General features: G+C 52.9%; 1 protein-coding gene across 1 annotated transcript; it reads right to left on the bottom strand.

Annotated features, from left to right (window-relative positions):
* Nucleotides 1-654: 654 nt before the first annotated feature.
* LOC113423517 (gamma-secretase subunit Aph-1b-like) lies at nucleotides 655-6,989 on the bottom strand. The gene is made up of 7 exons (XM_026684959.2): nucleotides 6,799-6,989; nucleotides 6,531-6,701; nucleotides 2,513-2,586; nucleotides 2,098-2,220; nucleotides 1,896-2,023; nucleotides 1,240-1,363; nucleotides 655-1,109 (listed from the first exon to the last, which is right to left on the bottom strand). The coding sequence occupies exons 1-7, from the start codon at nucleotides 6,909-6,911 to the stop codon at nucleotides 1,078-1,080; spliced, it is 765 nt and encodes a 254-aa protein (XP_026540744.1). The 5' UTR covers nucleotides 6,912-6,989; the 3' UTR covers nucleotides 655-1,077.
* Nucleotides 6,990-12,285: the final 5,296 nt, after the last annotated feature.

The raw sequence follows: 12,285 nt of genomic DNA, 5'->3' as shown, positions 1-12,285 counted from the left end.
GCCTCACTGGTCCCAATTAAGGCTGTAAGTCAAGGGCCCGCTGCCTGTTCAGGGTAGGCGGGGTGTCTGTTTCTCAGTGCCAGAGAAAGGGCGAGGGGTGGGGGAGAGACTGAGCTGGCCAAGAAGTTTGTGCCAACTAAGGCCGTCAGCATTGGTACCTTGCAACAAAAGCCCCCCCACCCCCCATTCTCCCCATGGCGCCTGCCCTGCAAAGCCCCCAGCGCCAGTCAGCGTGCCGGGGGTGACTGGCTTCAAGGAAGTCAATCCTGCCCCACATTGGGTGAGATGGGCACCAGAAACGAAAGCCAACCAAGCCCAAGACTGAAGGGACTTAAATACTGTTCAGGATGCAGAATCTACTGCTGGCTGCCATTCATGCAATACACTGAACCTGCAACAAGCCACATAGGATTGGCTTACAGCAAGCCATGGCTCCCCCCCCCCCCAGGCACACACATGCCCCCCCTCTGTGCCAGAGGCTCCCCAAGGTCTTGGACTTCATTGCTGCTGCCTCAGAAGCTGCCAGACGCCTTCTGCTCATCCGTCCAGCTCTGCATGGGGTGGCAGGCGGCCCTTTTGCAGAGTTATGGCCACACCGGCTGACCCAGGACGTCACGGGAGGCTAAGGCCCCCTGCCCCCGAACAAACACAAGCTTTTAGCCAGTCTCTTTATTGGTGCTACTTAAGAAGAAGGGAAGCCACGGCTCTGCTCAGCTTCTGCTCCCGACTTTCAAGCAAGGCAAGACTGGGTGCTCCACCCGACCCCCCCTCCGCTCCCCTCCCCTCCCTGACAGCAGCAGCAGCAGCAGCAGCAGATCAAGGAGCCTCTCTCTGCACCCTACAGGCTGCCTGGCTGCTCGGCCAACCCCCCCTCCCCCTCCCACCCCATCAAGTCTCAGGAGCCAAAGGGGAGACCCAGCGAGATTCCAAGAGGACAGACAGATTTCCTGGGGCTGGTTGGGGGCAGCCGTTCCGCAGGTCTAGTCCCATCTTCAGCCCCCGTGTTCCAAGGGCACAATCGTCCGATGCCCTCCGGAGAGCCTGGGGCCCAACTTCCTTGCAGGGTGGCTGGAAGGCTCAGGATCCTGCCTGGGGTGCGGTCCGTAGGCCTGTGAAATGGGAGTGCAGCACTTGGAGAGAGCCGAGCCAGCTGGCCGGGGGCGTGTTATCCCAGGGGCTACTGCCCAGTGGGGAGTGGGACCTGAGGCGGCCTTGGGCAGGAGCTGGGATGACACTCACACAGGAGGAAGTGCTGCAGGTTCTTTTTGGAGCCTCCGGAGAGATGATAAGCCCACACCGCCATGGCCACCATGAGCAGGTATGCTGGCAAAAGGCTGCCCAGGTAGACTGGGTTCCAGAAGGTCTGCAAGCAGAAGCAGAAGCAGGTCAGCCCCTCCCCGGCTGGCCTCTGACAGAGAGGCCTCCCACCCCCATCTCGTGCCTGGGGTTCCCAGAAATGAAATGGGAAGCCCTCTGCTTTCCGGAGGCTGGAGAGGGGCACCACAGCTGCACAGAGGAGGCGGAGTTGCCTACAGCCCCCCCCCCACCCCCTGTAAGCTCCTTGCCAGGGACTGACCGGCAGGAAGAGCCAGCAGAGCTGGGGCAGTCCAGGAGGGAGCGGGGGGGCTGCCTTGCCCGGCTGGGGCCCTGGATTCTCAGGAGCCACTTGGGAGGCAGCATCTCCGTTATCACAATACTAAAAGGCCACAAGGACTAAGTCCCTCCTCCACCCCAGGGGACGTGGGTCCATCCATTGGGGCAGCTAAAGCAGAGACAGGCCTGGAAGGTGCCAACTGGCAGGCATGTTCGCTGCAGCCTAGCGGTCTCTGTTCTCTCTTTTTCTCTCTCTCTCTCTCACACACACACACACAGCCATCTTTAGGGGCGCTACTCACAAGGGCAGAGACGGTGAGATGGCAGAGCACCACAGCTGCCACCTCCCCCCAGCGCCGCGTCTCACAGCCGTGGAAGAAGATGATGCCCCAAAAGGTATGCAGGAGGATCAGCACCAGAGTCATGAAGGCTGTGGGGACAGAGGCAGTGAAGGGGGGTGGGGGTGGAGAAGGCCTCCCCCCACCCAACCACGGACAGCTGTACCTGAAGTCAGGAAGTAGAGCTGGGAGTCTCCCTGGATGCCCACGATGCCAGGCCCCAGGGAATCCGCCAGCAGGTTGATCATGGCGAAGGCGCCGCTCATGAGCCCGAACCCCAAGCCGGCCACTGTGGGCACAGAAGGCGCTGGTCTGAGCGGGGCCCAGAAGGGCCAGTCTATCCCCCCATCATCCAGCAGGGCCTTTGGCCACTCACCCCTCCCCCACCCTGTCCACTCTGGCCCTGGGACAGGGCTTCCTTCTGGAACGAGGAGGGATGCTCTCACCAGCAGGGGCTCTCCTTCTTCAAGCTCTCTTCCCAGCACCCCAGGAATCCCTCCCCCCTCCCCCCCGTGGGGTCCCAGAGTCCCAAAAAGCTGCCTTTCCCCAGGTACCCCTGAGCTGTCTCTCTGGAAACGTACCATAGGCCATTTGCTGGATGGAGATGGGAGAGCAGCCATCTTCACTGAGGGCAAGGAGCCCCTCCATCGCCTTCCTGGGGGAGGGAAGGAGAAGCAGAGGCTGAGTTCTAGATCACCTGGGCTGAAGCTGGCGCCCCCTGCAGGCTTGGACCTCCACTGATACAGGAGGAGACTTCCTGGCTGTGGCCTTGGGTGCAGGATGGTCCCCTTGGCTTTGGGCACCTGGCCAGCCCCAAAGTGGTCGAGTCCCTGTCTCTAGGAGAGATGAGGTGGGGCCAAGCTTCAAAGTTGGTGTGTGTGTGTGTGTGGCTGTGCATACAGACACGTGAGATGCTCCTGTGTGTCCAGTCAGCCTAACATCAATACCTGGGAAGGTACTGGCAAAGATAATTTAAAAAATAGATCTGCCAACATCTAGAAACGAGTAAAGTAATAACTAGCAGTCAGCATGGGTTTGTTAAAAACAGGTCATACCAAACTTATTTCATTCTTCAACATAGTGACTAAATTAGTAGACCAGCGAAATGTTGTGGACATAATACACTTAGACTTCAGCAAGGCATTCAACAAAGTAGACCACAACCTACTTCTTGGTAAGCTAGAAAAAAGTGGGATAGACACCATAACCATTGGATGGATTTGTAACTGGCTGACCAACCATACTCAACGAGTAGTCCTTAATGGGTCTAAGTCTACATGGAGGGAAGTGGGGTTCCATCTTAGGCCCAGGACTCTTCCATATCTTCATAAACGACTTAGATGAGGGAATAGAAGGGGAACTTAACACATATCCGGATGATACTAAGCTGGCAGGAATAGCCAACACCCAAAGAAGATAGGCTCAAGATCCAAGTGGATCTTGACAGACTGGAACACTGGGCCGTATCTAACAAAATGAAATTCAGTGTAGACAAAAGTAAAGTCCTACACTTAGGCAAGAAAAACCCAAAGGACACATACAGATGTGGTGAAACCAGGCTCAACAGGAGGAACTGAAGAGGGATCTTGGTGTCTCAGTGGACAACCAGCGAAATGGGAGCCAGCCGCATGCAGCGGCAGCCAAAAAAGCCAATGCAATCCTAAGTTGCATTACAGAGGGATTCGATAGAGATCAAGGCAGGTACTAATACCACTCTACAAAGCCTTAGTAAGGCCACACCTGGAGTCCTGCATCCAGTTTTAGTAACCACATTATAAAAAAAGATGTCGAGGCTCTAGAGCAGGGGTGTCAAACTGAAGGCCCAGGGGCCAGATCTGACCTGCGGGGCCACCCTGGAAGCACAAAGGACTGGCCCGCAGTGCCTCTCCCCAGCTACGTTTTTGCTGGCAGAGGGTTGTAGGGGGCCGTCACAGCCAAAAACAGAGCTGGGGAGTCCATTTTTGCTGGCAGAGCTCTCGGCCCACCACAGGCGCCACCGACACAAGTAACATCAAGCTGGCCACACCCCTGGCCCTCTGAGGAGGCCAAACACAACCCTGATGTGGCGCTCAATGAAATCAAGTATCTTCCTTCTCTCCTTTTCTTTGTTCTTTCACCGTTTGTGAAAGTTAAAAAAAGGTGGGGGCATTTGAGCTCATTTGTGCCGAAGCTTTACAGAATAACAGAGTTTGAAGGGGACCTCGGAGGTCTTCTAGTCCCACCCTTTGCTCAAGCAGGAGACCTGGTATCATATCAGTTGTCCAGTCTCTTCTTGGTTCTCTGAATGCTGTAGAGAGAGTGCAGAGAAGAGCAACCAGGGTGATGAGGGGATTGGAGGCTGAAACAGATGAAGAAGAATGGTTGCAGGAACTGGGCATGGCTAATCCAGTGAAGAAAAGGACCAGGGGAGACAGGAGAGCAGGGCTCCAATATCTCAGGGGCTGCCCCAGAGAGGAGGAGGAGGAGGGGGTCAAGCTATTTTCCAAGGCACCTGAAGGCCAGACAAGGAAACTGAGAGATTCAACCTGGAGATAAAGAGGAATTCCCTGGCGGTGAGAACAATCCACAGTTGCCCTCGGAAGTTGCGGGAGCTTCATCCCTGGAGGCTTTCAAACAGGGTCTCTTGCTTGGGCAGGGGTTGGACTAGATGACCTACAAGGTTCCTTTCAACTCTGCTAATCTGTAAAGATTAACCCCAGGATTAACAATCTGGTGACAAACAATGCCCCAATCAAGGAATTATCAACGCAGATAATCAAACAATAAACAAAACCCTAATCAAGGAACTACCAACAAAACACCAACACTGAATGACAGGGGAGCCACTGTAATTAAACAGAGAACAAACCCCTCCCCTTTCCAGCACTGATGATATTACCTAGTTGGGTAATGAAATATCTGCAAGAAAACAGCCAAGCTGAGAGAACACCAAGCACTCCACGGTTCAACCAAGATGTAAATATGATCTTCTGTGGGTTATTCCGTTTTCTGGAAGAACGAAGAAGAGACAAGCTCCTCCTGGATCGGACCCTAATCAATGAGGAAGACCTGGGGAAGAGGTGCCGTAGAAACATTGAGCAGCAACCAGTGTGTTCAAACCACAACAGGAAAAAACTGGAGCCTCATCTTACACAGAAACTTGATTACAGCAAGCTTAGAGAAAGAAGTGCAGGTGTGATTCCACCTGCAGGATCCTCACTGAGCAAGGCAGATCAGAAGCATCTCTACAACAAGAGGCTGAAAATACAATCCAAGCAACAATCTTGCTTACCAACTATTTGTTCAGTGACTGTTCAAAGTTAGGACTGGAGATTTACGACCAGTCTCAAAGTCCCATCCTTGCAGGGTCCCCATAGTTATGCAATTGCGATTTGGGCACCCTGGTGTGCATTTTCAATGGACACGGCATCCCCATTTGCAATCTGCACAGCCAGCTTCTGACAAGCAAAGTAAATGGGGAAGCCAGCAGGAAGTTGCAAATCACGGTCATGTGACTCCTCACTCAGGTGGGGTGATTTGCAGGTGATTGCCTAATGACCACAGCTAGAACGGTTTCGTTTTATGACTCTGCTTAGAGATGGAATTGCCAGTCCCAACTGCAGTCAGTGCCAGTAATACACCATATCCAATGAAGGAGGGAGGGGGAATCATGGTAAATTAAAAAAGCATTTAGGTAAATGGGCAATTTCTGACTAATAGTTAAATGTAACAAGAATGGGAAATGAGTGCATGTATTGCCAAATAGCTGAGAAAGTCAGAAAAGCCAAAGCTGCAAAGAGGCAAAAGCGAAGCGAACAGCCAAGAAGAGGAAGGGGCGGACCTGAGGCTTGGACAAGAGGGCAAGCAGGGAGTGGTAATGGGGAGGGGGCAGAGGCAGGTGGTCCAAATCAGGTGGCCTCACATGGTGCACAGCAGAACACCCGATGAAAGGTGAAGGGCGGCCCATAGGAAGCCCTGAGCTTCTGTGAGGGACCCTCAGGCCAAGCTCCGGCAGGGACCCCTGAGGAAGCTTTGGGGTGGAGGGGGGTGTCAGAGCCCCTTCCTGATGCGCTCCCTTGTTCCCTTGGCACGGAAGGCGGCACAAGCATCGTTTGTTTATATTTCATACGCCGCCACCCGGCTCTGCCAAGCGGCTCTGAGCGCAGGATGGCTTGGGTGGTACTGGCGAGCCACAGAGGGGGAAAAGTGCTGGGGACCTCGGGGAATCACAGGCTGACTAGGAGAAGCCCACAATGCAGGACAACTGTAAAGAAAACCTAAGTTCCGGGTCTTGTGTTTGGGAGGAAGGGTCCCGGGCAACCGCACCGCCACCAGGGAAACAAAGCCCCACTCCGGAGGCACTGCGGGGGGGGGGCACCCCGGAGGGAGCAGCGGCCTTCAAGGCAAGGGCCCTGGCGGATGCCCGCCGGTCTACCGGGCGGGACAAAGGCGACGGGCAGCCCCGCCAGTCCGGCTCGGCGGTGCCCGATTCGCGCCCGGCATCTGAGACCGCGCCGGCTTCCCTTCCCTCTGGTCCGTCCGTCCGTCCGTCCCCCCACCCCGCGCCTTGCCTGCTCTCCCCCTCCCTCTGAGCCCCCCTCCCCTCCCCTCCCGGCCCACCTGAGCAGCTTGTAGTAGAGGAAGCGGAAGGCCTCCTGCAGCGCCACGGAGAAGAGCACGCCGAAGACCAGCAGGCCCCGCTGCAGCGCCTGGTCGGCCGGGTCGCTGGCCTTGGCCGCCACGAACCAGACCAGCGAGGAGAGCAGCAGCGACACCAGCCAGAAGAAGGCCCTGAGGTTGGGGGAGAGGGAGACTCGGTCAGCCCCTGCCGCCCCCCGCCGGACCCGCCGGACCCGCCCCTCCCCTCGGCCTCACCCCTCGGCCTCACCCCGCGATCAGGATGATGACCCGCAGCGGCTCGCCCACCACCGTCAGCAGGAAGAGCGCCAGCGCCGGCCCGAAGGCCACGAAGGCGCACCCGAAGAAGACCGGCAGTGTCATGGCCGGCAGACGCGCCCACGACGCCCGCCTCGCGCACGCGCACGCGCACCCGCCCCGCCCAGCGCTTCTTCCCCCACCCCCGCGCGCGAGCCCCGCCCAGCAGACCAGGGGAGCGTCGGCCTCGCGGAGGAGGGGGCGGGGCGGGGGGCGTGTCTGCTGAGCGCCCCTAGACGGCCCCGCCTGTCCGGATGCCCTGGCGCCCCTTCCGGTGCCTATGAGGGACGGCCATGCCCGCCTCGTAGTATATTCAGAATAGAGCTGGAAGGGACCGTGGAGGTCTTCTAGTCCAGCCCCCTGTTCAAGCAGGGGACCCTACGCCGTTCCAGGCAAGCGGCTGTCCGGTCTCTTCTTGAAAGCTTCCAGTGATGGAGCACCCACAACTTCTGGTGGCAAAGAAGTTCCACTGGTTAATTGTTCTCGCTGTCAGGAAGTTTCTCCTTAACTCCAGGTTGCTTCTCTCCTTGAATAGCTTTATTTTTATTTTTTATTTATTTTATTTTGTCAAGCGATTATAAGATAACAGGTATAAGTATAAACATGGTTATGAATACATGAAATGGATACGTATAAGAAAATAAAAAGAAACAATAGGACAGGGACGTTGGTGCCTGTTTGACAGGAATGCTTCTATCCAGTTATGCAGCTGTCCAGAGATACCATAAGATTTTAGTTTTAGGAGTAGTTTGTCATGTACCACTGAATCAAAGGCTTTACAGAGGTCTGTGTAGATTGCGTCTATTGTTTTGCCCTGATCAAGTTGTGTAGTCCATATGTTTTTGCAGTGTAAGAGTTGCAGATTACAGGATAGTTTTTTTAAAAAAAAACCCAAATTGTTCGTTAGAAAGTAGGTTGTTTTCTCTAAGTGGATAATGGATTGGTTAATAGTTGATTCCATGACTTTACAGGTGACGCAGCATAAGGAGATTGGTCTGTAATTTTCAACTAGGCTGGGGTCTCCCTTTTTGAAGATGGGGATGACTGTGGCTAGTGACCATAGGTTTGGCAAGGAGCTGGTATTGAAAGATTTTTCAAAGATTATGCTTAGAGGTTTGGCTATGGCAGTGGAAGCTTTTTTAAGAAGTAAACACATATTCCGTCCGGTCCAATAGATAGAGATGGTTTTAGATTGCGTAGTGCTTTTTCAACATTGTCTTCTGTAAAATCAATATGTATTAGATCGTTGTAGTTGTCTGTGGTTCGATTAGGAAATATCCATTGCTGTTTACAAATACTGAGCCAAAGAATGTGTTAAAGAGGTTGGCTTTCATTGTTGCAGTCTTTACCATTAGGTAAATAGCATCCATCCATTGTTCAGTTTAGTTTTAGTTTAGTTTATTGTCACTGCATCTCGGACAATGAAATTAAATACCATCTTCAGTGTACATCATGACCATGAAAATAAACACACAAACACATCCTTCACCCTCCACATATTAAACCAAAAAACTCCATGCCAACACTGCACTATACAGCAGAATTCAAAAGAGCAACTGCCCTGGGATAGAAGCTGTTTTTCAGCCTATTTATCCTTGTTTTTATTATTCTGTAAAGGGTTCCCAGGATGAGATAGATCTTTGAGGATGTTTTGAATTTTCTTAAGGTAGCGGGAGCTATAAAGCTCTTCCCAAGAGGGGAGAGGGCAACCCATGTGGTGCAGTGGTTCTGAGATGACCTCTGCCAGCTCCTTTAAAATTCTGGGGTGTAATCTGTCAGATCCAGGTGATTTGTATTCATCAGGATCAGACAGATGTTCTCTTACTATTTTTTTTGCTTTTTTAAACTTTTATTTTTAGTCTGTTTTTTACAGTTGTTTTTGGTGGGTTGAGCTATAATTTCTTTTTGTGTGAAGACGGATGCAAAGAATGAGTTAAGCAGTTCTGCTTTCTCTCTGTTGCCTGTTACTTCCTTGTCATCTTCTCTCTTTAGTGGACTGACTGTTTCCTTGATTTTTTTTCTTGTTATTTATATGTGGGAAGAAACTTTTTAAATTATCTCTGACTTTTGTTGCAAGTCTTTGTTCGTTCTGAGCCTTTGCTATCCTGACTTCGTCTTTGCAGATTCTGGCTCTCTGCTGATATTCTGCCTTAGTTGTATGTCCTTCTTTCCATTTTTTGTACTTGTCCTTTTTTTCTTTCAATTTGCCAGAGAGATCTTTGTGTAGCCATGCTGGTTTCTTTGTGGATTTCTTGTTTTTCTTTCTCAGTGGTATTGTGCTGGTCTGGGCTTCTATGATCATACTTTTTAGAGTTTCCCAAGATTCTTCAGTTGTTTTCCTCTTTAGGATTTTCATTCAAGAAATCTTTCCCAAGTTCTCTCTGAGTTTATTGAAATCAGCTCTTTTAAAATCCAAGAGTCTGGTGTCATTATGTTCTATTGCTTGTGTTTGTGTTATGTTGAATTCTAGTATGACATGGTCACTCACCCAAGGTTCCTGCAGTTTCAACGCCCTCTATCACTTTTTCTCTGTAAGAATTAAGTCCAGTATGGCTGTCCCTCTAGTTTCACACTCTACCTATTGGACAACAAAGTTGTCAGCTAGGTTGGTTAGGAACTTATTTGATTTCTCACTTGGTGCAGAATTAGTTTTCCAATTGATATCAGGGTAATTGAAGTCTCCCATTACTATTGTGTGTTTCCTGCATGTTTGTTAGTTGGCTGGCAAAAAGGACATTTATTTCTTCTGCTTGATTGGGTGGCCTATAATATACACCTATGGCCATGTCATTCTTTTTTTCTTTTATATTGACTCATATGCATTCTAGGTGGTTTACATCTTTGGTTTCATGCATTTCTGTAGCAATATAGTGGTCCTTTACATACAGTGCAACTCCACCTCCTCTTTTATGGGGTCTGGTTTTTTGAATAGTTTGTATCTTTCTACCAGTATGTTCCAGTCATGGGTTTCATCCCACCAAGTTTCTGTTATTCCAACTATATCATGTATTCATAGTTCAAGTATTCATAGTTCGAGTTCACCCTGTTTGTTCCCCAGACTTTGTGCATTTGCTCACAACAGAGACAATTGTGCTTGAAACGAAGGAAGTGTGAATAATTGGTGTGGCACTACCAAGGGATAGTAGAATAGAAGACAAAGAATTGGAGATCACAAAGTATCAAGATCTGAAAATAGAAAGATTATGGCATCAACCGGCCATGGTAGTCCCAGTGGTTATCAACCCACTGGGTGCCAGACCAAAAAGGTTATGGCCAGCATATAGAAAACCTGAGCATTGACCAAATTTCCACCGGTCAGTTGCAAAAGGTCACCCTGCTTGGAGCCACACATGGACGCCAATATATGCCATCCAGGATCTCGGGCAGAGCCTCGTGCATATTAAGGACCACAGCTAAAGAACTAGCAGCTGGGACTTGGGGTTCTTGCCAACAGAAGATAATAGGATGATTCTGGGAGGGGAGCAAGCAACTGGCCATCGTTACTTGCGCAGGCCTCTTCCACTTGCTTTGACCACTTACATGGACGCTGTTGCTTAGAGGCTCCCAGATGAGCAGCTCGTGGCAGTGAAAAGGAGCAGAAGGGAGGCCCTTTCCTCGAATGCAACGCTGGGCCACCGACGGGGATTTACTTGATTGCTCCTGCAGTCGCCTCTTGGAGATGGGCAACACACAAACGCAGTAAGCCAAAGGAAAGGAGACAGCAGCTGCGGCCCCTTCCTTTCACTGAACGCTGGGTGCTGTACAGTCCGTGCGGCCTTTCACCCCACTTGAAACAGGTTGAAAGGGGAACAGAGAGGAGATCTTCTCTGGGGCATCCAGAGGAAATGAGGACAATGTGCATGGGGGGTGGGGGGGGGGGAGGTTGTTGGTATGAGCCAGTCTTTGGTTTGGCTCGTCTCCTGCCTTTCATCCCCTGGCAGCTCTCTCCCTAAGGCTGTCTATTCAGAAGAGCAACTGCCCACCTCCAGGGAAAGAAGAGAGGGCTGGCACCCCTCAAGCACAGGGGTATATTAGCTGGGTCGTCTTCTCCCTGCCATGGCCTGGTGCCTTGCCCCAGCGAGAGAGGGGAAGGGTGCTCGCAAGAGGGCCCCAGTCACACCAGGTGCCTGAATCCCCCTGCTTCCTGGAGGAGATGGGCACAGGGCCGTTTCTCAACGGTGGCCTGGACGACACCAAGCTGAGCCCCTCACAGCCCTCCCCCCGCCCACTCCCGGTGGGAAAGCCAAAGGCTGCCCTGTTGAAGGTAGATTAGGTGGAGCAAAGGGTGATCCCGCCCCTGAAAGGCTCACAGTGGCAAGACATTTGCTGGACTCCAGCGGGAGACTTTGGTGGGCAGGAATATCTCATGTGTTAAACCAGAGAAAAGCAACTCTCGCTTCCAAGACTTGGGACGGTATCAGAGGCTGGTCCAAGGACCCCAAATCTCGTCTTTCCGTTGTCCCAGCAGGCCATTAGCAGCAGAGAGACCGGAAGCTCACCCTGCAGATCTTGCACCCAGCCCCACAAACGACACAGGCACACAGCACCCTGGCTGCTCAGCTTGCTTTAATATCTTCTCTGGAAAGTGAGGCGCTGCACCGACTGCACAGGGACCGGCATCGGCCTGGGCTGCAGGGGGCCATCCTTCCTCCCAGAGCTGCGGGGGTGGGTGGGTGGGAGGGTGGGTGGGGCTCAGCTCAGCCCCTCAGAGATTGTTCAGTTCGAGAAGAGTTTGGTCCAGGACCTGGTGGATGCCGACGTTCTCCTCTTTGGCACTGGCCAGGTTCTCTGCAAACACAAGGCAAGCGACGGACACACGCACCCAGGCACAGGCGCACAGAGCAGCCAGGTGGAGAGCCACCCAAGTGAGAGGAAGGCACACGCACAGACACACACACACACACACACACACACACACACACCCAAGGGGCACGTCAGTCTCATGTCTTCCGAAGAAAAGCAGCAGCTACAAGGATGCCAGGCTACTCAGAAGGGGAGGCCCGAGATGCTAGTGGGCAGCCTTCTCCCCCCGGGTGGCTGAGAGGCGGCCAGCCAAGCCCACCACACTAACCAGGGGCATCGCAGCTGGCTGAGGGCACTGAGAGAGCGGCAACTACTCAGAGAAGGTGGAAAGACGGAGAGGGGGCACCGCTAGGCAGGACTGCGCCCCAAGCCCTGACTTCTCCAGCCCAGGTAGATGCTCCCCCCAGCGGCAATGGTGTGTCCCACCAGGAACAAGCCATCCCTGGGCACCCCACCCCCAGCGCCTGCCCCCTCTTTCCTGGATGCAGCCTGGGCACGAGCCCTTCGCCCTCCTGCAGGGACACCCAGCACAGGCTGCAAAGTGGTGCTACAGCCCCCCCAAGAGCAGGAGGGACCCTCCCAGGGCAGGGAGGTGCTAACTCAGTTGTGGAGGCCGTTGAGGACTAGCCGGAGTTCT

The sequence above is a fragment of the Notechis scutatus genome, chromosome 2, assembly GCF_049901735.1.
Source record: "Notechis scutatus isolate UNSWTSFEM ecotype Mainland chromosome 2, rNotScu1.2, whole genome shotgun sequence".
Taxonomy (NCBI): Eukaryota; Metazoa; Chordata; class Lepidosauria; order Squamata; family Elapidae; genus Notechis; species Notechis scutatus.
The sequence above is the reverse complement of the archived record's forward strand: the minus strand, read 5'-3'. Positions and strand labels throughout refer to the sequence as shown.